Here is a 22,169-nt window from a genome sequence, read left to right as displayed (position 1 = left end):
TTTGTCGGGTGGTAAATCTGTTTCAAGCTTATACAAAGTACAAGGTGCTGGATTAACTCAGCAGGTTGGGCAACATCTGTGGAGGAAATGGATTGTCAGGTCAGGACTCTTCTTCAGCCTGATTGCAGTATGGGGTGAGAAAGTTGGAAACGAGGTCAGGGTGGGCACAACCTGGCACGTGATAGGTGGACACAGATGGAGGGTGGGAATCGGTTGGGAGATCAGACTGAATAATAGTTCTATAGGCTGATTAGTGATACAAATATAAATTAAAAAGCCGTAATGAAAAACATCAGCTGGAATGTCAGTAATTACATTTGAAAGTTACTGTTTGAATGTAATCAGGTATATACTTGAATATGGAAACCTTGCAAAGAAAAGTGGGGCTACTTTGCTTGGACCAAATTAATTCTGTTGGGAGTGACATATTCCAGGGATAATGCATAAATTGTAGTAAAATCGACTATGCATTTAAAGACCAAGGGTTAAGTTATCTCATTTCTTGATTTGCCCACATTTAGGTAAAGTTCAAGTCTCGGACGATGAACCAGTGCCTAAAAAGCCAAAAATGATAGCCAGAAAACCAGAACCAAAAGCAAAACCAAGAGCCAACGTGAGGCAGCAGCAAGAACAGGACCAACGAACATTGATTGCTTCACCACCAACTGAGCAGCCTGCTACAACCCAAGAAGTGACTCCTCTATCCAAAGCATCAGAAGGCCTGCCAACTACCAATGTGGTTACTACACAGCTCGCTTCAAAACCTGTCCGCAGTTCCTTCATGTCACCAGTCAATGATCCAAGGGCTGCTGCGGCCAACCCACCATCCACCATTGTAGTTTCCAGTCTTAGTGCCCCTAGTGTCCCAAAGACTATATTTTCATCTTCAACGCCAACTGCAGTTTCTGGGACAGTGAGAACTGTTAAAAAAGGGGAAGAGGACTTACCAAAATCCATCCTGACATCTGCAGTTCCAAAATCTATACTGTCAAAACCATCAGGGACACCTGAGCAAAAGTACAGAGTATCAACAGCAAGGTGTGTAAGGAGACAACAGGTCTTTTATCCCAACTATAGCTGTCAAAATAATGCAGCAAATTTGCATACAAAATAATTCCAATTAGGTTTGAGAATAAATTTCTATTCAAAGGCTGGGTGGCAAATGGTGCAACCATTCATCTGCAACTTAACATCGCTATTTGGATCCCATTAGTACATTTGGATAATGTGCTTTTTTTTAATGGGGTTGTCTGCCAGTACACAAACGCCAGCTGGATGTAGCTACTGGAATTTAAAATAAATTCTAAAGTACTGGTTGAAGTTGGGGCAGAAATTCCAATTAGCTTTACACTTCTCTCAGATAATTCGCTGTTTTATTCGTATCACAAACAAAATCCCATTGCTTCTCTTTCTCCCTTACCTTAAATTCTTCCAGTTTTAGTGGAAAACCTATAAATTCAGCAATTAAGCTTTAGATTTGGCAGATGCAAAGTGATGCATTTGGAAAGTCAAATTGGGATCGAACATACACAGTAAATGCTGACAAACAGAAGGATCTTAGCGTTCAAGTCCATAGTTTCTTGAAAATTGCAACATGGTTGATGAATATAGCACGCTATCTTCATGGATCAGAGCTAGGATATAACAGTTTGAATATTATGTTGGAACTTTATAAATCATTGGTTAGACTGCATTTGAAAACTAGTACATAGGAGCAGAATTTGGCCTATTGAGTCCACTCTGCCATTCGATCATGGCTGATATATTTTTCCTCTAAACTCTTATTTTCCTGCCTTCTCCCGTAACCTATGATCCCTTTACTAATCAAGAACTTTACCAATCTCTACTTTAAAGATGGCCAATGTCTTGACCTCTGCACCATTCTGTGGCAATAAATTCCCCAGATTCATCACCCTCTGGCTAAATAAATTCCACCATCTGCATTCTAAAGGTACTTCCTTTTATTCTAAGAGTGTGCCCTCTGGTTCTCGCCTCCCATTACCGGAATCATCCTTTCCAAGTCCACTCTATCTAGGCCTTTCATTATCGGGTAGGTTTCAATAAGATCCCCTTCTCATCCTTCAAATCTCCAGTGACTACAGGCTTAAACGCTTCCCATACATTAACCCAATCGTCCCTGAGATCATTTATAAATCTTATCTGGACCCTCTCCAACACCAGCACATCCTTTCTCACTAAACTGCTCATGATATTCCAAATGTTGCCTCGCCATAGAAAGGAAGTGATTGCACACTTTCAGATGAATTTCGCCTCCCAAATGAAGTAGTGGATACGAAGCCAAAGGTAATAACCTGGAAATCAGAACCAAAACAGGTATTGTGAGATACCAGCAAAAACGAGACAAAGGAATAGTGACCATAAAAGTATCCTGCTTCAACCGAAGAAGTGACTTGACCCCCTAATGCATCAGTGAAATAAGAGGCTTAAATAGGGTAGATTAAGGGAGATTTGAAGAATGTTTTTCTACACAGTGCTTAATGCCTGGAACTCTGCTATACCAGATACACTACGTTTAATCGTTATGCTCATGAAACATTTAGATAAGACACTTAAAGTAAAGCATAGAAGGGCATGGACCTGACATGGACAGATGGGTTAGTGTAGCTGGGCAAAGAGGTCAGGATGGACAGGCCAAAAGGCCCATTTCTGTGCTGCATGATTCTTTGACTTGATTCTGTTAATTAATCTGTCCTGACTAGTTGTAAACACACTTCAAACTGCCATATGTTTCTTCATCTCAGGGATAATGTCGATATTGTTGAGGCAGAAGTAGATTAAATATTGTTTAGGATAGACATGGCAAAATAGGTAGTATTAAGTGGTGTGTAGCTTACTTTCCTCTAGGCCTGGAGGAAGTATGTTTCACTCTATTACAAGAAGCAAGGAAGGAAATTGTGGCAGCCCTGACTACAATATTTAAATCCTTCCTGGTCACGCAAGTAGTGTCAGAGGATGGCAGGATTGCAATTGTTGCACTGTTTAAAAGGGAATAAACCAAGTAATTTCAGGTTAGCTGGTGGTGATCAAATTCTATGGAACAGTACAAATCACCATCTGGAAAGGCGAGGATTAAAACATTTTCACGCAGTGGATGGCAGTGTTTGGGCACTGGATGCGAGAGGCAGATTTAAATTCGCCTTCCTGCAGAGGGACGGCGTGATTGATAGCAGTGCAGAAGTTGTAACATCATTGTCACGTGTAACTAGTTGCAGTTAAATGTTTTGTTTTACATACAATCCAGTAAAATCACATTGTGGAAAAGTACAATCATACACGAGTAAAATAGTGCAACGATTATGCCAAAGTACAATGCATTGAATGACCCTGGGGCGAATGGAATTTTTATAGGAGGGTTCCATCTTTAATCGCTTCTGTAAACAATTCATTCTGCAGTGAAACAAATATTTTCGGCTGAGTGACTGCAAACTTAAGTCTGAGCACAGTTTGGCACAAGTTCTCTTTGCTCACTAAATGTACTTGAACTTAAGGTTTTTATTTTGGTCAAGCATTTTTTCAACAACAATTATGCTTAAGATGTGAAGTAAACAAACATTGAAGCAAAAAGAAGGAGATTGAGAGATATAAGCAAAAGGTAAAGGCACTTAAAAATAGAAACGTATGTGAGGATGCAGAGGATTTATGGAAAGGCCGATCACAACAATGAAGGAATGAATAAGTTTATTGGCTAAGTATGTACACATACAAGGATTTTGTCACGGTGCTCCGCTCGCACGTAACAACACGACATACAGTACAATTAAGAATAAAACATTATAGTTTAAACATGTGAATGAAATAAAATACCAGAGCAAAATTAGGCTACAAACTTTTGGTTGTTGAGTAGAGCTACTTCTCATGGGGGGGGAAAACGCTGTTTTTATGTCTGGCTGTGGTGGCTTTGACAGTCCAGAGTCACCTTCCAGAGGGAAGTGAACATTGTAGATAAAGTTACATTTACCCTGGAGCATCTGGGTAGAGGTAAATATGGAAACTAGCATAGATTCATGCAGGATAAGTCTGAGGTGGTTGGTAGTTTTTCTGGACATTTTGGTACAGAAAATGTGGGAATTAGAGATTATTGTACAAACCATAAGTAACTGATCAATAGAACACAGAATGGTGTTAGAGAGAATCTGGTGGGAAAATATAAAGTCACTAAAATGAGGAACTTTCCATTTTTAAGATGTTAGCAAATATTTTTCTATCAGGATCTATTCCTTGAAGGGTGGAGGAAGCAGAGACTTTTGGATATTTTTAGCAGAGATAGAAAGATTCTTGATAAGAAAAAGGATTAAAAGTTAGACACAAAAAGCTGGAGTAACTCCGCGGGACGCAGCATCTCTGGAGAGAAGGGATGGGTGATGTTTCGATCGAGAACCTTCTTCAGACACAAGTTACCTGGGGTAGGTAGGAACACAGTCATGGTTGCCATCACTGAATGGTAGCAAAGGCGCACGGATAAAGTATTTAAAAACGGTTTGAGCCAAAATAGTGGGCAAATCTGCTGCTTTATTAATAGATGGTGCATTCACATAAAGAATTTGTTAAACAATTATGGTCTTAACAGCACAAGAATGGCAGTGATATCAGGTAGTGTGCATAATGATAATGGCCAGAACGATTGAGGATCATTAATGGATTGTCAGGAGTAGGTTGGACATGTCATTATTAGGAAACAAAAGATGAGAAGTGATAAAACTGCTGTTTTTGCGGTTTCAAATGATCAGTAAACAAGCTATTTCATCCACTACCGTTGATTACAAATGTGTAAAATGTGAGGTGGGACCACTGCTCACATAAGATTTTCTGACTGATTTTTTTTGTCTATAGAGTTTCAGAATCAAAAACTCAAGTGGAATTGGATACTTCATTATTTCTTTCTCACCTGGATGCAATTTGGAAAGGATTCATCAACATGCATGGTGTTGCAAAATTTGTTACTAAAGCTTTTCCAGTCTCTGGATCTATTGACTATCTGGTAGAGGTAAGGAAGTCTTTGCCCCATCAGCTCTTTTTGTCTGTATGTGTGTAACAGTTAAGGTGACGTCAGTCTTTGAACATTTCTATTGTTAAGGTTGGGTACATTTGTAATCATTCTTAAGCATAAGAACGATTGGGAGCTGGGAGGGGGAATTCAAATAGTTGAATGTTGATTTTGTTTTTGATCTGTTAAGAAACAGCTTTTTTAATACCAATTATTAAAAATTACCAACCTGATATTATGTGAGCTGTCAAGCCATGGGAAAATTGGAAGTGGGTTTCCGATATTCACATAAGAGCAGTCTTGAATTTGGTATTTGAAACCTGAATTTCACCCAACACATTAGTGGGTCAATGTTTAAAGCATCTCGATTGATGTTTGAGATACCAAACAATGCAAGGTGTATTAGGTGAATAGGATGATAATACAATTGCTGCACTAAATTATTTAAGTTATTCCTCATGTTTGCTGTAATACTGTCACAGTGAACTCTTAATTTTATATACATTGATAATTTCAAGTACTTAGCTGTGTAGTAGTACCAGAATTTTTATTTAATATTCAGTCAGTTGGCATGGTTAAGCTTGTTTACATCTTCATTTTCAAAGCATCCTGGCACGTCTTTTGGAACTAAAACCTATGTGACTCAAGTTGGAATGAAAAAAGAGACATGGTTATTGAAATTATCTTTTTTTTTAAGTAACTGAAAACAGTTATTGCAAACTGTAGAGACGAGGAACTGCAGACACTGATTTACCAGAAATGTCACAAAGTGCTGGAGTAATTCAGAGTATCTGGCAGCATCTCTGGAGCAAGGACCCAACCCAAAACCTCACCTATCCGTGTTCTCTGCCTCACTCGCTGTTACTCCAGCATTTTGTGTCTTTTTTGGTAAAACAAGCATCAAAATGGTTACCTGCGTGAACAGATAATGATCACCAAAAGGATTCCTCAACCTCTAATGGCTGAGGCCAATTTATCAATAACTGCTACGAGGAATTAAATGCTTCTCTTCGTGATGAAATTCAGCATTTTTTTAGCAAATTTAATTTTGTTTTTATCATTGTTATCAATGATAATGGGGGTTGGTGATGCAGGTGGTAATTTACTTGTAAAGTTTTCATTTTTTAATTATCTTTCTGTTTTGTTAGGACTTGCCAGACACAATTCATATTGGTGGCAGAATTTCACCCCATACAGTATGGGATTATGTAGGAAAACTGAAGTCATCTCTCTCCAAGGTATTGCACTTTTAATCTGCGTAATAATCTGTAAACTACCAAAACAATTTGTTCTCCTAAATTTATATACATAATTTTTGCTTCATTTATGCAGAGATTTTCTTGTTGCACAGAATAATTTACCATAAAATAAAATCATTTCACTTTCCAGCGGTTATTCGGATTTTTCAGTTCTTGCAAAAAACATCCATTCAGCAATGTGTAGACTACTCCCTTCTGGCAGACATGAGGAGCCAGAAGCACACTGAACATGATCTCTTTCATCATGCTGGCTGTAGAACAATGGTGAATTGATGTCTGATTGTGGGGGCACTGGTATTGTAGGTGACAGGCTTGGGAGGATAGACAACAATTGGAAGGGGACAAGATGCGATTTGTACTCACTAGAATTTAGAAAATTGAGGGGGGATCTTATAGAAACTTACAAAATTCTTAAGGGGTTGGACAGGCTAGATGCAGGAAGATTGTTCCCGATGTTGGGGAAGTCCAGAACAAGGGGTCACAGTTTAAGGATAAGGGGAAATCTTTTAGGACCGAGATGAGGAAAACATTTTTCACACAGAAAGTGGTGAATTTCTGGAATTCTCTGCCACAGAAGGTAGTTGAGGCCAGTTCATTGGCTATATTTAAGAGGGAGTTAGATGTGGCTCTTGTGACTGAAGGGATCAGGGGTATGGAGAGAAGGCAGGTACAGGATACTGAGTTGGATGATCAACCATGATCATATTAAATGGCAGTGCAGGCTCGAAGGGCCGAATGGCATACTCCTGCACTGATTTTCTATGTTTCTATGATGCTGGTGCTGGTAGCATGGAAGGATTAATTATTCTTCCTGTGGCAATAAATTTGTTAATTAAACTATTTATGGCAATTGGACAACTGCACTTTCCTGACAGATAGCTGCATAAGCAATCGGTCAGATCTTCCCTGCTCGGCAGCTGAAACGGTTTCTCTCCAAGTGATGAGTCTGAAGAAGGGTCTCGACCCGAAACGTCACCTATTCCTTCTTTCCATAGATGCAGCCTCATCCGCTGAGTTTCTCCAGCATTTTGTACCTCCCTTGGCTTTTTAATGAGATTTAAATAAGGGATTTAAGGAAGGAATACGAAAACTTGGGCCTAGTTGGTGGTTAAAATTGGGGATGATCAAGAAGTTGTTATTAGTGAGAGATGTGGGCAAAGAGGAGATTACTGAGGAGAAAAATGAATTTATGCAAGGATTTGGAAATGATGCCATTTTTAAGAGGCTTTGCTCAATTGTGAACCAGTATACTATGGATGCAGGAAGAAGATCAGCAGGGCTGGTGCGGGTTAGGATAGAGGTTGCAGATTATTGTCCTACGTCTGTAGGTTACCGCCTGTATGGAATTTGCATGTTCTCCCTGTAACTGTGGGTTCCCTCTGGGTGCTCTGGTTTCCTGCCACATCCCAAAGATATGTGGGTTTGTAGGCACATTGATTCTCTGTAAATTGTCTCGAGTGTGGGTAGCGGATACAAAAATGGGATAAAACTAGTGTGAACGGGTGATTGGCAGCCAGTTTGGACGATGGGCTGAAAAGTCTGTTTCCATGCTGTATCTTTCGATCAATTTAAAATACGATAGCAAAGTGGTCAAGCCTTAACTGCTCTCTATACAAAGCAAAGTAGCCAGGAAGTCGCACAATTCAAGGGGATCTTTGGGGGATGGGCAATTAATACTGACTCCAGCAGCAATGCTACCCAGAGGAATGTTTGGTGAGGAATATTTTGGCAAGGAATAACTCTGAGGTTCATATCAGCAATGAAACAATTAAGTCGAGGGAGTGGTGGGTCTGAAGACATTGGCAACATTCTGTATATACATTGAGGTACATTTTGTAATGGTCAGGGTCATTATAGAACTATAGCCACTGGTTGCAGTCTGGCTTGTGTTGAGTGATATCTGCTTTGTTTTCTTTCCATGACAAATGCAGGAAGTCTGTCTCATTCGTTTTCACCCAGCCACGGAGGAAGAGGAGGTCACCTACATCTCGCTGTACTCCTACTTCAACAGTCGCGGGCGTTTTGGCGTAGTGGCAAATAACGCCAGACACATCAAGGACCTCTATCTAATTCCGCTTGCTGCTAATGACCCGATTCCTTCCAAATTATTACCTTTTGAGGGCCCAGGTAAGAGCAGATTATTTAGAAACATGATTAGCAAAACGCCAGGTGAACAGCAACTTGCTGATAACCTGCTGGCTCACATTATCACTTTAAGGGCTCATAACCTGGTGTATACATGTAGCCAAACAATTACACCTCTTTTTGAGACTTCACTCTCCTGTTTCCCCTGTTGTTAGATTTTAGTTTTGCATTATTTGAGTGAGTTCACTCTGCTTGGATTCCCTGTCCTTCCACAATCTGAGCGCACTTAATATTTGCAACATTTCTTTTTCTACCATATGTGGGAACCCAGGCTGACTGGAAGAATGTATTATAGACCTGGGATGGTGGGAGTGACTTGTCCATGATTTTCATCTCCCGCGATTCTACACCCGTTTCCCACAACATTGCAGGGTGTTGTGGACATGAATGTTTCTCCAAGGTTTGTGGCATTTTGCCAAAGACTTGGCACAGTGGCGCAGCGGTAGAGCGCCGGAGACCCGGGTTCGATCCTGACTACGGGTGCCATCTGTACGGTGTTTGTACGTTCTCCACGTGACCGCGTGGGTTTTCGCCGAGATTTTCGGTTTCCTCCCACATTCCAAAAATGTGGGAGCAATGTAGGTTAATTGGCTTGGTGTATATGTAAATTGTCCCTGGTGTGTAGGACAGTGTTAGTGTGCGGGGATCACTGGTTGGTGCGGACACAGTGGGCTGAAGGGCCTGTTTCGGCGCTGTATCTCTAAACTAAAACTAAATTAAATATGTAAATTAAATCTACCCAGTCAACACACAGTAATGAGTGAAATCTGTAAATAGTGTAATTGGATAATTCTGGAGTTACAATTGACAGTGCAATGTAATCACTACTTGGTATCATGTGACTTTCTAGCAGTTAAAATCCGTTCCAAAACAGATGTTAATGTAATTTTATCAGGTTGAGTCAATTTTGGACAATGCTTGCAAAATCTAATGCAATGGATTTGTTGAGTGTTTGCCATTGTCAGCCCCGTGTTACGTAAGCATGCTCACTTCAGACATTTAAGGAGAAACAAGTCGCGCTTAATAGTTTGAGCAGTCTTAACTTCGTGGATTTTTTTGATTGTACCAAAGCTATTGGAGCAACTTCAAGATTAAAAAAAAGGTAAGTCCAAACAGTATGAAATGACTATCACTTGCGTGGCATACAATATTCTTGGTGGAGGCGAGCAAAGGTATATTTTAGTACAAATTTACTTTCTCTTTGAGGTTATCCTATGAATTAATATACAAAAAAACAAGCTTTTTCTGGCATTCCATCATATTACAGTTTTTTACTTCCTTCTCATTATAGGGTTTTGCAGTGAATTATGCCTTTGATTCTCTTTTAAAGCCATGATTCTTTTATTGGACTTTAATGTGCATGTTAAATTGCCTGAACAATGCAATGCAGCAAACAGGGAACTAGAGCCATATACAATAACAGCAGTCTACTGAGGCAATAGAGTTTGGTGGTGGGAATTTTTAATAGTACCTCATCAGTGTATGTCAGCTACTAAAATTCTTAACTACAGATGTGTCCTTCATATTTTTTTTTTAAACTACATTTCTAAATATCTGTGAAGATTTTCACGATGCATGTTACTTTAGCAATGCTACAGAACGAAAGAAACTGAGACTATTTTGGAGATGTAGAGTTCTCAGCAATCTTGTATTTCATCATTACATTTTTATGGAGCAAACTGTGCACATTTAGGATTTGCCTTTTAGTTTCTTTTCTGGAACACTTTTTAAATTGGGTGGTTTCTAATATCTTCACACCTGTGTATTTTCTGTAGAAAATGTTTTTTTTTTAATCTTGTAACTTTGTTTTTTACATAACTATTATTAATAAAGTTATTTCCAGAACATTGCATTTGGGATTTGTTTGAATTTGAAATGTCTGGCAGTGGATGAGATCAGCGGCTGGTACCGTGATGCCAATCGTGGAGATGTAACTCCGGATCTCTTAATATTTAAAGTTCAGAGCCTTGTAAGGGATTGGGCATCTGGTATTGTAGGGTTTGATGTGGTCAGCAGCACCATGTTTCTTCCTTCAGCATTCAAGTCTGGGGAAACACCTTTATTTTTTTTCAGTGTTGATGGGAAAGGAAGTCCCTGCTTACTATGCATTGGCCTCAGTGGGTTCAATGGCTGCCATTTGTATTTATCACCAGACCTATTTGTTCCATGAAAATAAATATTAGGAAGTTCAATCGGTTCACACTTCTGTTTATAAACTGCAAAAGAATGATACACCAGCAATGTATCATTTTTGTTTAAAACCATAGCACGTTCCATCATGTTCTAATTCTAACGTGGTTTTCTCTGCAGCTATAACTGTTGATCTGTTGTCAACAGAATGCTGCCAGTTTTACCTTTTTGCTTTTCCAATGTATTGCACTCTCTACATGTAGAGTTACTGATCTATCCAATTCAAGAGTGTCAACACCTGTTCTTATGAGACATTTGATCAAGTTGACTTTGCAGTCATGACTCCAACAAAGATAATGGACACACTGCTGCCATTTACATTGCTATGTAGTCTGTGTGACTGACTAAAATGTGACCAATCCTGAAGACATCATTGATAGCTGGGATTAGTTTTATTCTTGGGAAATTAAAGCATAAATATATTCAGGAAAAATAAATCTAGATCACTAAACCTCATTCCTTTTTTTGCTAACTATCGATCTTTCTACCTTTTCATGTTAGCGTTTAATGTGTCCTGGAGTACATTTATTGTCTCCTGGACAATAGTAATTCCTAACAATTTACTGAGGTTTATAATGTTACCTTTATAAATGGGCTTTGGTTTGTTCTGTCCCAAAAGTGTATATTTTTTAACTCTGGTTTATGTGGGGAAATTTGCATGAAATTGGCTAGCATGAAGGTACAAAAAGAGAGCAGTGTAGAGTGAGTAGAGGTACATTTGTCAAGCCCCTTTCAATCCTTTTACAATTTACAACTGCTTTTATTACCACTTGATAGAGTGCCAGTTAAATTCAGCTTCACCGTTTGTAATGATGGGTTTGAACTTTGCAGCTCAAATGCCAAAGCTTACTAGTTGGGAATTTGGTCCTTCATAAAGTTATTATTTTTGATAATCTTCTCCTTCACAGTACCAATGAATCAGAAAGAATTCCAGAAGCATCATGCACCTGATGTGAGAATTAGCAGTAAATTGCAGAATTTAATCCCCCAAATTAGTCTAATGTAAAGATCTTGAATGCTGCTTTAATTGATATGATACGCTAAATTGAAATATGTCCCACAACAAAATTTGGAACGTGAGACTTTAGTCTTGATTTGATCTTTGCCTTTCTTTCTTTGCTTATCCTATCCTTTATTGACGAGTAACTCAGCAATTCCTGAAATGAAATTCCTCTTGTGTGTCTGCACCTGAGAGAGATACAAAAGGTTGCCAACATGTTGGCAAGAGAGCATCTGCAGTGATTTAATCTCCATGACATACCGAGATGATGGTGAGCACTTGGAATCCTGTAAATGTCCGACTGCATCTCCTATTGTGAAAACACAGATTTTAATTGTAGTTGGGAAATTTTCCTTTCAGTTGCACCATCACTTCCCATCATTAGTACCTTCCCAGGTTTAATATTCAGTAATTGTCTTGCATCAGCCATGTAATTTGGTTGTGAATGCACTAGCGTCAAGAGTGTTTCATTGTCATATATACCAGGATTAGAACAATGAAATTCTTGTTCGGGCCCATTAATACAATAACATACAGAAATACAAATAATCAGTCATCTCACCAGATTAGAGCTGTAAATAGGACAATAACTTATGCTAACAATAATCAGGAACTCATGTTAAGATTAGCATTTCTAGTAGAAACACTGCAATAATTATATAAACTTCTATGAATAACATGAGAGCCATACAACACATAAGCAGGGTCTTTGGCCCACTGTCATTATGCTGACTATCAAGCAAATGCTTTTTGTTTACTCCCCACCTTTCCATCAACTCTCCCCAATTTCTACCACTCACCTAAATGCTACAAGCAATTTACAATGGTCTATTAACTTACCAATTTGTGGTGGTGGTGGGGGGGGGGGGGTGGTGATGGTGTTCTCTTTCCACCAGAGAGCATCTGGTGAAAACCCTTTCTGTCAGGAGTAGGTACAAAGTGCTGCGGTAACTCAGTGGGTTGAGACATTCAATGTATAGCCAATTCCTGACTTCATTGGCAAGATATTTTGTGAGTACTTGGGAGATTGGGTCAATAGAGGATTAAAATTAATCAAACTAAACCTCACCTGAGTAATGTTAGTGTGAAGACAAGTCTCGACCTGAATCGTCACCTATTCCTTTTCTCCAGATATGCTGTCTGACCCACTGAGTCACTCTAGCTTTTTGTGTCTGTCTTCAGTTGATCAAATGGATCTCCTGTTAATAAATTCATCGTCTGCACTCTGACAGTTGTTAATCAGAACAACAGGAAAACTTCCAGCGGCTGTAATGAGAGGGCATCCAGGTTGTCTGCCATAAATGTTTATCAACAGGGGCAGGAACTTACATAGTGCATCAACCCTGTAAATCCCGCACATCCGTCATGAATATTAGCACAGGTGCTGGAGGGCAGCCAGCCTAAAAAGCATAGTTTTGCCTCTCTTGGCACAGTGCACTGGTCAACTCTTGAAATCCAGGGGAAATCCTGGGATTTGAAAGGATCCAAACTCACGTTGGTAGATCTTCTGCTGAAAGCTAGGGCACATTGAGTACATTTTGTGGGATAAAGTTTGATTCATGGTACTAGTGCCTTAAATCATGAAAATAGGCTGTTCCTCGGATAAAAATAGAAGCTGCAATTGACAAGTTCAAGTTCAATCGTATTCTGTAATGAAATCACTGAAGACTACAAGCAAAACAGCAAAGCTAAAGAAGATTGCTCTCAAAGAATAACATTTATAGAGTTTCACACAACAAAGATTTGGATAATTGGATGAAATAAGTCGATACGCCCATCCCAATCCCTCTACGTTCTCTGTCGGATCTCAGCCATAAAAAGTAAAGCCCCTGAGTTCATTGTATTATATTGAATCCTAGGCAGACATTTGAGATGCTACAATTGCCCAGAAACTGTTGCTAATCACTATCCAGCCATGCCTTCAATTACTACCAAACTGAGTATTCTGCTGCTCACTCAGAGAGTGGCTTTTGTCTATAGCATCATAGTTTTCAGGGTTGATGGAACCAGTAAATTAGTAGCATCTCTATCACTTTTTGTAATCAAGAAAATACAGTTAGATGTTAAAATGAAGCATTTTTAAATCAAGAAACTACATGATGGCCCTCAATTGTAGAATAGTATGCAAAAAAAGTTATATTAGGAGACAGTCCCTAGTCAGATTTGATTTCTACCTAATTTAATATCTTTGTCATTATCACCACAGATTAGTAAAAGGTTATGCTAAAAAATGTATTTCAAAAGAAGAAAGAAATAGCCAGTATGGTAGCACTTTCTCACAACCTCAGACTGTCCCAGAAAAAATCATTAACCCAGATTCATTACTTTAGAGAGGTCATTAGAAAATAAAGACTGTACTTGTGTGCAGCAACACCAAGACAACATTGAGACATGGGCTGGCAAGTGGCAAGGAATATTTATACCCAAGTGCTGGGCAGTGATTATCCCCACAAAGAACGAGTTCAACGCCAACCTTTAACATTAGGTGGCATTACCAACATCAAGGTTCTCACCATGAACACCCATTGACCAGAAGCTCAAATGGACCGGCTGCATAAAGATTCTGGCTACAAGAGCAGGCCAGAGGCTGAGTATTCTGAAGAAGCGACTCACTGCCTTTTCACACGACAAGGCCCAAGTCAGAAATATGATGGGATTCTCTATTTGCCTGGTTGAATGCAGTGTCAATACCAGCATTCAAGCCAAAACCACCACTTGATTGGCAAAGGAAGACACAAAGTGCTGAAATAACTCATTGGTCCAGGCAGCACCTCAGGAGAACATTGAGTGGTGACGTTTTGGGTTGTGGCCCTTTTTCAGACTCTTGATTGGCACCCTGTCCACCACATTCATTCCCTCCTCCACTGGCACACACACCATGACTGCACTGTACCAGCTACACAATTTACTGGGTTACTGGCCCATGCTACTCTGACAGCACCTCTCAAACCTGCAGCCTCTACTAACAACGATGCGAGCAACAGGTGGTTTAGAACACCATCATCTTCAAATCTGCTACTCAATCTCACCACCCTGACCTGGAAATATATCACCATGCTTCATTGCTGCTGTGTCTAAATCTAGAAACTTCTTGATAACAGCACTGTGGGAGTACCTTTACACGAAGAACAGCATCGGTTCAAGATGGCTTACTACCGCACCACTGCACAAATTAGAGATGGCTCTAAAGCTCTGGCCTTGCCTCTGACATCCAGGTTGCCCAAATGAATTTGAAATCGTATATATATATAAATTGTGGCAATTTTTCCATTATTGACAAGTCCTACCAAAATAATTACTCTTTAATCTATCTGTTTAGGAAGGAAATTGATTGAAAGACAAGGCAAACTTTTTGTTTTGCTTTGAATAACTGTAGTTGATCACATCCGCACAACTGCTGGAATAACCAAATGCAGAAAAGAAAATTCTGATTTCCTCTGCTGCACACCAAGATTCACCAGGACTGGCTGCTGAGCTCCTGTACTAGATTCAAATGTACAAACTTCATAGGGGCATGGTTTGCTGACTAACCATAGCATTTAAATAGAATTACGCCTGTAATTTTTTAATAATAGCATCAAAAACTGATGATTGACAGTTTCTGGGTTTTTTTCAAATTCTTTCTCCCAAACCAAGAATTTACCTTCACCTAATAATATGCAACATCCATATACATTGTGGCTTTCAGTTCAATTATTTTTGCATTTTGTGTTCCAAATACATGCTTGAATTTTTTTCCAACTTTAACTGATTCACAATGAGTCAATGCAGCAGGACGAGGTAGGTTCCAACCTCCTGTTAAGTAAAAAGAAAATTTCAGAAGATTTAATTTCAACTGAATCCCTGGTTGAGGCAGAATGGGTGTTAGCACGTCAAAAAACTGACGCCTGTGTTTTTTTAGTTCTTAATAGCCACATTTTATGGCGAGTTTGCAACTAAGACGATTTCATTCCCCAGGGTATTTAAGACAGTTTCTGATAGAGGGGAAGATTGTTTTTTTTTTTTTAAATGACAAGTCCAAAATGTGTGTTGAGTGAAGGGTGAACAGTTGTGAATGTGGTTTACTATTTTGGCGAAGGAGGTGGGTCACTATTGTTCTGCCTTGGCGGACCTCTGGTTTTACACATTAATATTAAAATGGCAGTTATCAGATTAAACAAAGGCTTGGCAAGAAAGCATCCAGGTAGATCCAGTGTGCATCGCTGCGCCCTCCGTTCTGTCTCGTTCCCGTACGTTGTGGAATTCACATGGGAATCCCATCCACAGCCTCTTATTCAACTGTCTCCGCCCCAAACCTCAAAACAAGTATCGATCAATCTTTTTTTTTCAACGTCCATTCCCAACATTATCCAGTTTTGTTTTTATCTCCCATGATTTGTTCCTCAATGTAAAGCATTGAGACATTTCACTTCATCTAAGTGCCAAAACCATCAGAATGAAAGAAGTAGATTCAATGACAATTGCTTAAATACGTCAACCAGACTCGTGGACCAGGATCGACGAGAGCAGGATAATTGGCTCGTTCACACCTTCCCTGCCCTGTCTGATTCTGAAGTCGCTTCACCTGGCGCCAGGGGTCTTTTGGTCAAGACTGGAAAGTGAGGTTGATTCAGCACCGAAGGGGAACATTTCGGCGTTGTGGAGGCTTCCGTGCGTCACCGGATAATACTAACATCTGTTCTCTTCAAGTACCTGTGATACCTCCACCTGGAATATACAGATAGGGACTGTTGGCGGCCTGGAGGTCACCTGCTTCTAAAATATTGGCTTTTAGTGAGGGAGAAGTCTTCAAGAGTCCCAATGTTCAGTGCGTTTTCCTGCCGCTGGGGTTAGCCGCTCCACTTGAAATCGACCTCGGCGTGTCCATCTTTTACCAAGGCGGTTCCAATGGTGAGTCACAGAGCACTGATATTGTCCCCCGCTCCAGGAGACTTGCTGAATTTAGTTGCGTTGCAATAGTTCTGGTTGAGATCATTCCTTTTTATCCCCCTGGATAAGTTGTTAGTTGCGGAACATTTCCAGAAGCTGTGCGCCTTCCTCGCGAATCTTTGTATTCAAGTGTAAGCGTTGGACTCTGGAAGGATGAGGGGAGATCTCATTGAATTGTACCGGATAGTGAAAGGCCTGGATAGAGTGGATGTGGAAATGATGTTTCCAGTAGTGGGATGGGACCAGAAGGCATAGCCTGGGGGAAAAAAGGATCAATTTAGAAATGAGAAGAGGATGAATTTCTTCAAAGATAGACGCAAAATGCTGGAGTAACCCAACGGGACATAGTGAGACAGCACAGAACAGGCCCTTCAGCCTACAGTGTCAATGCTGACTATTGAGATCTAGTCCCATGTACCAGTACTTGGTCCATAGGCTTGCCCTTTGCAGCCCAACCTCTGGTCTCGATACTGTTGGGAGAGGAAGCGGTCAACATCAGCGCACTGCGGTGTGCCTCTGCCCATCTGTCTAGAAATGGGAGCGCGAGTGTTGTGTTGGACGAGTCGTGGTGAAAATTCAGAGCCCATTAGAATAGAATTGACAATACGCTGTGGCGTGTTAGTTTGTACCATGCCATGCAAAGCAGTTGTAGCTGGAGGGTGTGGATGGGCGAATGGTCCAGCAATTAATCTCGAGAGTTCTCTTTCATGCTCCCATTCTGCATCGAGTGTGCTGGCGCAACCGAATACAGAGAATGATACAGACTAGGGTTCAAATGATGACCGAGAATGGCGCTGAACCATTCGCACAATGTTTGTATGAAGTTGTGCGCTTTAGTGTTCAAGCTTGCTGAATCTTGAATCATGAATGTAAACTAGTTTCCCTCTCTGTGGACTAGAAGTCTCAGTCTGATATTTAGTAGTAACTGGAATTCATTGCCACCGATGGCTGCGGAGGGCAAGTCGATTGCTATTTTTAAGGCGGGGATTGACATATTCTTGATTGGTATGAGTGTCAGGGATTATGGGGAGAAGGCAGGAGAATGGGGTTAAGAGGGAAGGATAGATCAGCCATGGTTGAATGGCGGAATAGACTTGATGGGCCGAATGGCCTAATTATTTCCTATAATTTATGAACTTAGTAAGCGAACTTTACCGCAAACATTGAAATCGCCTCGGTTGCTGTGGTTGGAGTTTTAGGTGATGACTCCAGTCCAGAGTTTCCATGTAAGTTGAACATTTGGCCTTATGTGTACTCTCTCCACTACCTCCCCGAAGTCTCCATCTTCCCAGCTGCTTCCTCCATCCTTTTCTCCTTTCGCTGCCTATTCCTATCTTCCCTCCGAGTTTAGACTGTCAATACCTGCCAGGTTTCTCCAATCCCCATCCCGCACTCCGCGTGGCTTTAATAGTTTTAACAAAATGAGGTGCAGAATGTTCGCGGAGATGGGATGGGCGATCGACACTAATGTGTACTTAAATATTGCATGCGGATAGAATGTATGTGTAAATTAAGTCGTGCTGAATAATATCCATATTGACCAAGCTTTAATCTCCCAGCGCTGGAGGAAATCGGCATCTGTGGCGGGAAATGGACAGACGACATTTCGAGTCATATCTTCTTTCAGACTGATTGGAGTAGGAGAGAGAGAAATCTACAGCGATCAATCTGAAGGGTCCAGATCCGAAACGTCGCCTGTCCATTCCCTCCACTGATGCTGCCTGGCCCGCTGAGTTCCTCCAGCACTTTGTGTTTTGCTCAAGATTCCAGCATTTGAAGTTCCTCGCGCTTCCATTTAATCCTCGTTTTCTCTGTATCAATGGCCAAGTTCTGAAGATGGGAACATTGTACTTGATTGGAGGGATTGGTCCAACTCGGAGACAGTCCGCGTTTAGGAAGGAACTGCAGATGCTGGGTTACACCAAGGTCAAACCCAAAATTCTGGAGTACCTCAGCGGGTCAGGCAGTATCTCTTGAGAAAATGAATAGGTGGCGTTTCGGGTCGGTACCCTTCTTCAGACAGTTCTTGTTCTTCCGTAAGCCTAAATCGCCTGATGCAAACTTCTCTTAGCTCTGATTGAGGGAGTTCGGGGTTGACAGAACGTCGGCGGGACATTTAGTAAAATCCTGTCTCTTCCGCAACGCGTTGCGCCCGTTTTTGTTTCTTAGTCACTGATTAATAGAGATCAATTTAGATGAGTTCGGATACATTCAAATGTTTTTCTAAATGTGAGACCAGTGGGAGGCGGGATGTCCTCAGTGGTTAAGTTAATGGGGAGTGCGCTGGAGATCACCTGACTATTGACCACATTATTTATCTTGTCCGCTGCAGGTTTGGAAAAGAGTCGACCCAATCTCATCCTGGGGCTGGTCATCCGGCAGAAGGCCAAGAGGCGGCAGCAAGACCTCGAGCCCGCCAGCCTCCCCGAGTCCGAGAAACCTGAAGCCACCAGCTCGGAGGAGAAAAGGAGTCGGCTGTCTGTGGCTGAGGAGATGGAGGTGCAACGTTACACCGCGTCCATGGCCAGAGAGAGCAAGCTCGCCAAACCCTACGCGTTGCCCGGAGAGCCGGACGTCTCAACCCCTCCTCAGGTCTCCCCACCCGCCGAGCTCCGCGGGGAATCGGTTCCACCGCTGACCAAGGTCCACAACGCGAGCACCGCCGCCCCGACTCAACCACCGGCCGGCGCCAACTCGACGGCCGCGCCCGGCGGCTCCGCGGCCAAAGTGGCCAACCCCCTCCAACACATCCTCCAGACTCTCTTCGGTGGCAAGAAAACCTTCGACAAAGCCAAGGACTCTCCCGACTCTGCGGGCTCCACCCCGGAGCCAGAAGCGGGCGCCTCCTCCACCCCACTGATAGACCCCATCGTCCAACAGTTTGGGCAACTGAAAGAAGACAAGGCGGAGCCCGAGGTGGAGGACGATGACAACCGGCCCTATGATCCAGAGGAAGAGTACAAGCCCGAGGCCGAGAAGGTCTATGACCTCGAGGATGCATACGACCCGGCCGACGAGACCATCCTGGAGGAAGCCATGGTGACTGTGGTCGGGGGCGCGGTTCCAACCATGGACTCCAAGAACAACGGCGCGGCCCCCGATATCTACCTCCCACCGCTCTCCGTCTCCTCGTCCATCCAGGAACAGCAGAAAATGCTGGATACCTTGAACAAGCAGATCGAGGAGCAAACGCGCCAGCTGGAAGAGCAGGAAGAGGCGCTGAGGCAGCAGCGGGCGGCCGTCGGGGTCTCCATGGCTTGTTTCTCAGTTTCGGACGCTTTGATGTCTCCGCCGCCCAAATCCTCCCACAAATCCGACCCGTTCGACATGTCAGAGGCGGCCAAAGGACAGGTTCCTGGCCCCGAACCCACCCCCTCCTCCTCCGCGGGACCATCTCAAGTGATTGATCAGCGCCGGGACCCCCGGCAAGCCGCCGTTAGGAGAGCGATCCCCAACCAGCTCCCGGGCGCCCGGAAGGAGGTGCTCGGGGAAGGCGCACCCGCTCCGGCTGACCAGCTACTCGCTCCTACTTACAGCAGCCCCAGTATCCAAGTCGCGGCGCCCACCGTCGGGGCTAGACTTCAACAGGAGCCCGCGGCGCCCGCCCCCCAGACGGGCGGGGATGTCCCGGCCCCTGGTGGGATCTCGGTGCAGCCGCCGGTCTCTCTTGAAACGATGCCGGCGCCGGTGTGCGCGCCCCAAACGCTGGCTTTGGTGGACCAGGTGCAAGTGGTCCAACCTCCGACCAAAGGTCTCCTTCCAACCCCAATTCTCCCACCCCTCCTGGGGCCCACGTTCGCCAACGCCGGCTGCTTCCCCACGCCTGTCCGTGGACCCCAGAGCTTCGGGAACAAGCAGGACAACTTCCACCCTTCCGCCATGCAGCAAGCGATGGGACCTTACCCAAACTTCCAGCATCCTAACAACCAGCCCGACTTCAACCGGGAGACGCGACCTCCGTTCCAGCAGCAGAAGCCACCGTCGCATTTCACAAGAGGAGCTCCGGGCCCCCGGTACCGCTTCCAAGGGCAGCCGCACCTTGGCTACGGCAACCAACCTCCCCACCCCGTGGGCAACCATTCCCCGTCTCCCCATGAACCGCCCCCGGTTCAACCTGGTTCGGCTCAGCTCCCGGAGTCCGAGGGACAGCGCCCAGGGGCGGCACAATCTCGGCAGACCACGGCCCGGGATCGTGAGCGACCCAGGGGTCACCGAGAGAGATCCCGGGACAGACAGGAATGTCCCCCGACCGAGTCTCGCTACGGGCCGGAGCGAGGAGACGCTCGCCACCCGGCCGAGCGGTTCCGCAGGGGAGCGGATGACAGACGGAGAGACAGGGAGCGAGATTATGGACGTCCGTGGGAGCGGGACAGAGACCGGGAGTGGGACAGGAGCAAAGAGCGCGATCGAAGCAGGAACCGGGAGCGGGAACACGAGCGGGACCGGGAGCGTTACAGGAGGAGGGATCGGGAGAGGGAGCGCAGCAGAGACCGGGAGCGAGGCAGAGAGCGGGAGACCGACAGGGGCAAAGAGAGCAAGGGCGATGAGTGCAAGAAAGCGGCGAGCGAACCCTCTGCTCCCAACAACATCAAACCCGAGTCGTGAGGCGTCCAGGGCGAGATTGAGTGACTGATGCCGGGTCCGTTCACCCGCGCCGGTGGGGATATGGACCAGAGTCCGAGCGGGCGACGACCCGACACGCTGGACAACTCAGGACTCCGGGGACCAGTTATCAACTTTGCCCCCGGCCCAACCAGCCTTTCCCCCTTCCCCCCCCCCCCCCCCCCCCTCTACATTTTATCAGACCACGGTTCTAGATTTTAAGCGGTCCCGAGCCGATAAAATCCTTTTTTTGTTTGTTTTGATAACTGTTCTGATATCACGTGGCCGTACGCCGCGTTTCCCGGGTGCAGATACACCTAAGCTCAAGACTTGTCGGCGAGATGCTTTATCCTGGACCCGCCACCACCTCCCCCTCATGGAGGCGAGACCAGCGTTGACGGGGCACCACTGGATTTCAGGACGTTTGCCCGGCCATGTCTCCACGAATGGTGACCACAGGGACGGATGCGTTACCCAAACCAGAGTGGCCGCGGTAGAAGGGACAGTGTGGGCTCCAAGGGGAAATTCCATCTCCATTCTCTGTACCTCTTCAGTAATCTCTCTGTTCCCAGAGCTAGAGTTAAATATATTTTTTAAACGGTGGTGGGGGGGGGGGGGGGGGGGGGGGGGGGGAGAGAGAGAGAGAGAACAAACAGCGGCGCCGAATCTGAATGAAATATTTTCGTCGTTTGATATTGGTGTTCATTGTGGTTTGCTGGTGATTCCGGCTGGTGTCCGTGTAGTTGGCATGAATGGTTTTTTCACTGCACCTGTCCTCGCGGCCACCTGTTGGAGATGTCCTGTCTGATCATTAAATCTTCAGGAATCCTCCTTTTGTATATATATATGTGTGTGTGTGTGTATATATATATATCCACTAAGAAACACGCCTGCGCCTGAAGCTCGGGTAACGACAAGAAAGAAGTAATTGAAATCTTCAGTCAAACACCGGTGGCGGGGTGGTGTTTGAGAATGGGTTTGTAAAACGTTTCTGAAAAGCTCATTTCGAACGTCTGCGCCCGTGGATTCGAGACTCTCC

General features: G+C 43.6%; 1 protein-coding gene across 6 annotated transcripts in view; it reads left to right on the top strand.

The window, feature by feature from the left end:
- The window catches only part of LOC129707349 (death-inducer obliterator 1-like), a 112,608-nt gene extending 90,879 nt beyond the window's left edge, over positions 1-21,729 (top strand). For 5 of the 6 annotated variants that reach the window (XM_055652320.1, XM_055652317.1, XM_055652316.1 and 2 more), the window contains 5 exons: positions 522-1,038; positions 4,852-5,005; positions 6,154-6,243; positions 8,196-8,391; positions 18,861-21,728. In XM_055652320.1, coding sequence (XP_055508295.1) covers positions 522-1,038; positions 4,852-5,005; positions 6,154-6,243; positions 8,196-8,391; positions 18,861-21,133 — 3,230 coding nt within the window. In that variant the 3' untranslated portion in view covers positions 21,134-21,728. Of the gene's footprint in view, positions 1-521; positions 1,039-4,851; positions 5,006-6,153; positions 6,244-8,195; positions 8,392-18,860 lie in introns of all 6 variants that reach the window. The other variant, XM_055652318.1, reaches the window with a different exon arrangement.
- The last annotated feature ends 440 nt before the right edge of the window (positions 21,730-22,169 follow it).

This window comes from Leucoraja erinacea, chromosome 21, assembly GCF_028641065.1.
Source record: "Leucoraja erinacea ecotype New England chromosome 21, Leri_hhj_1, whole genome shotgun sequence".
NCBI classification, from domain to species: Eukaryota; Metazoa; Chordata; class Chondrichthyes; order Rajiformes; family Rajidae; genus Leucoraja; species Leucoraja erinaceus.
The sequence above is the reverse complement of the archived record's forward strand: the minus strand, read 5'-3'. Positions and strand labels throughout refer to the sequence as shown.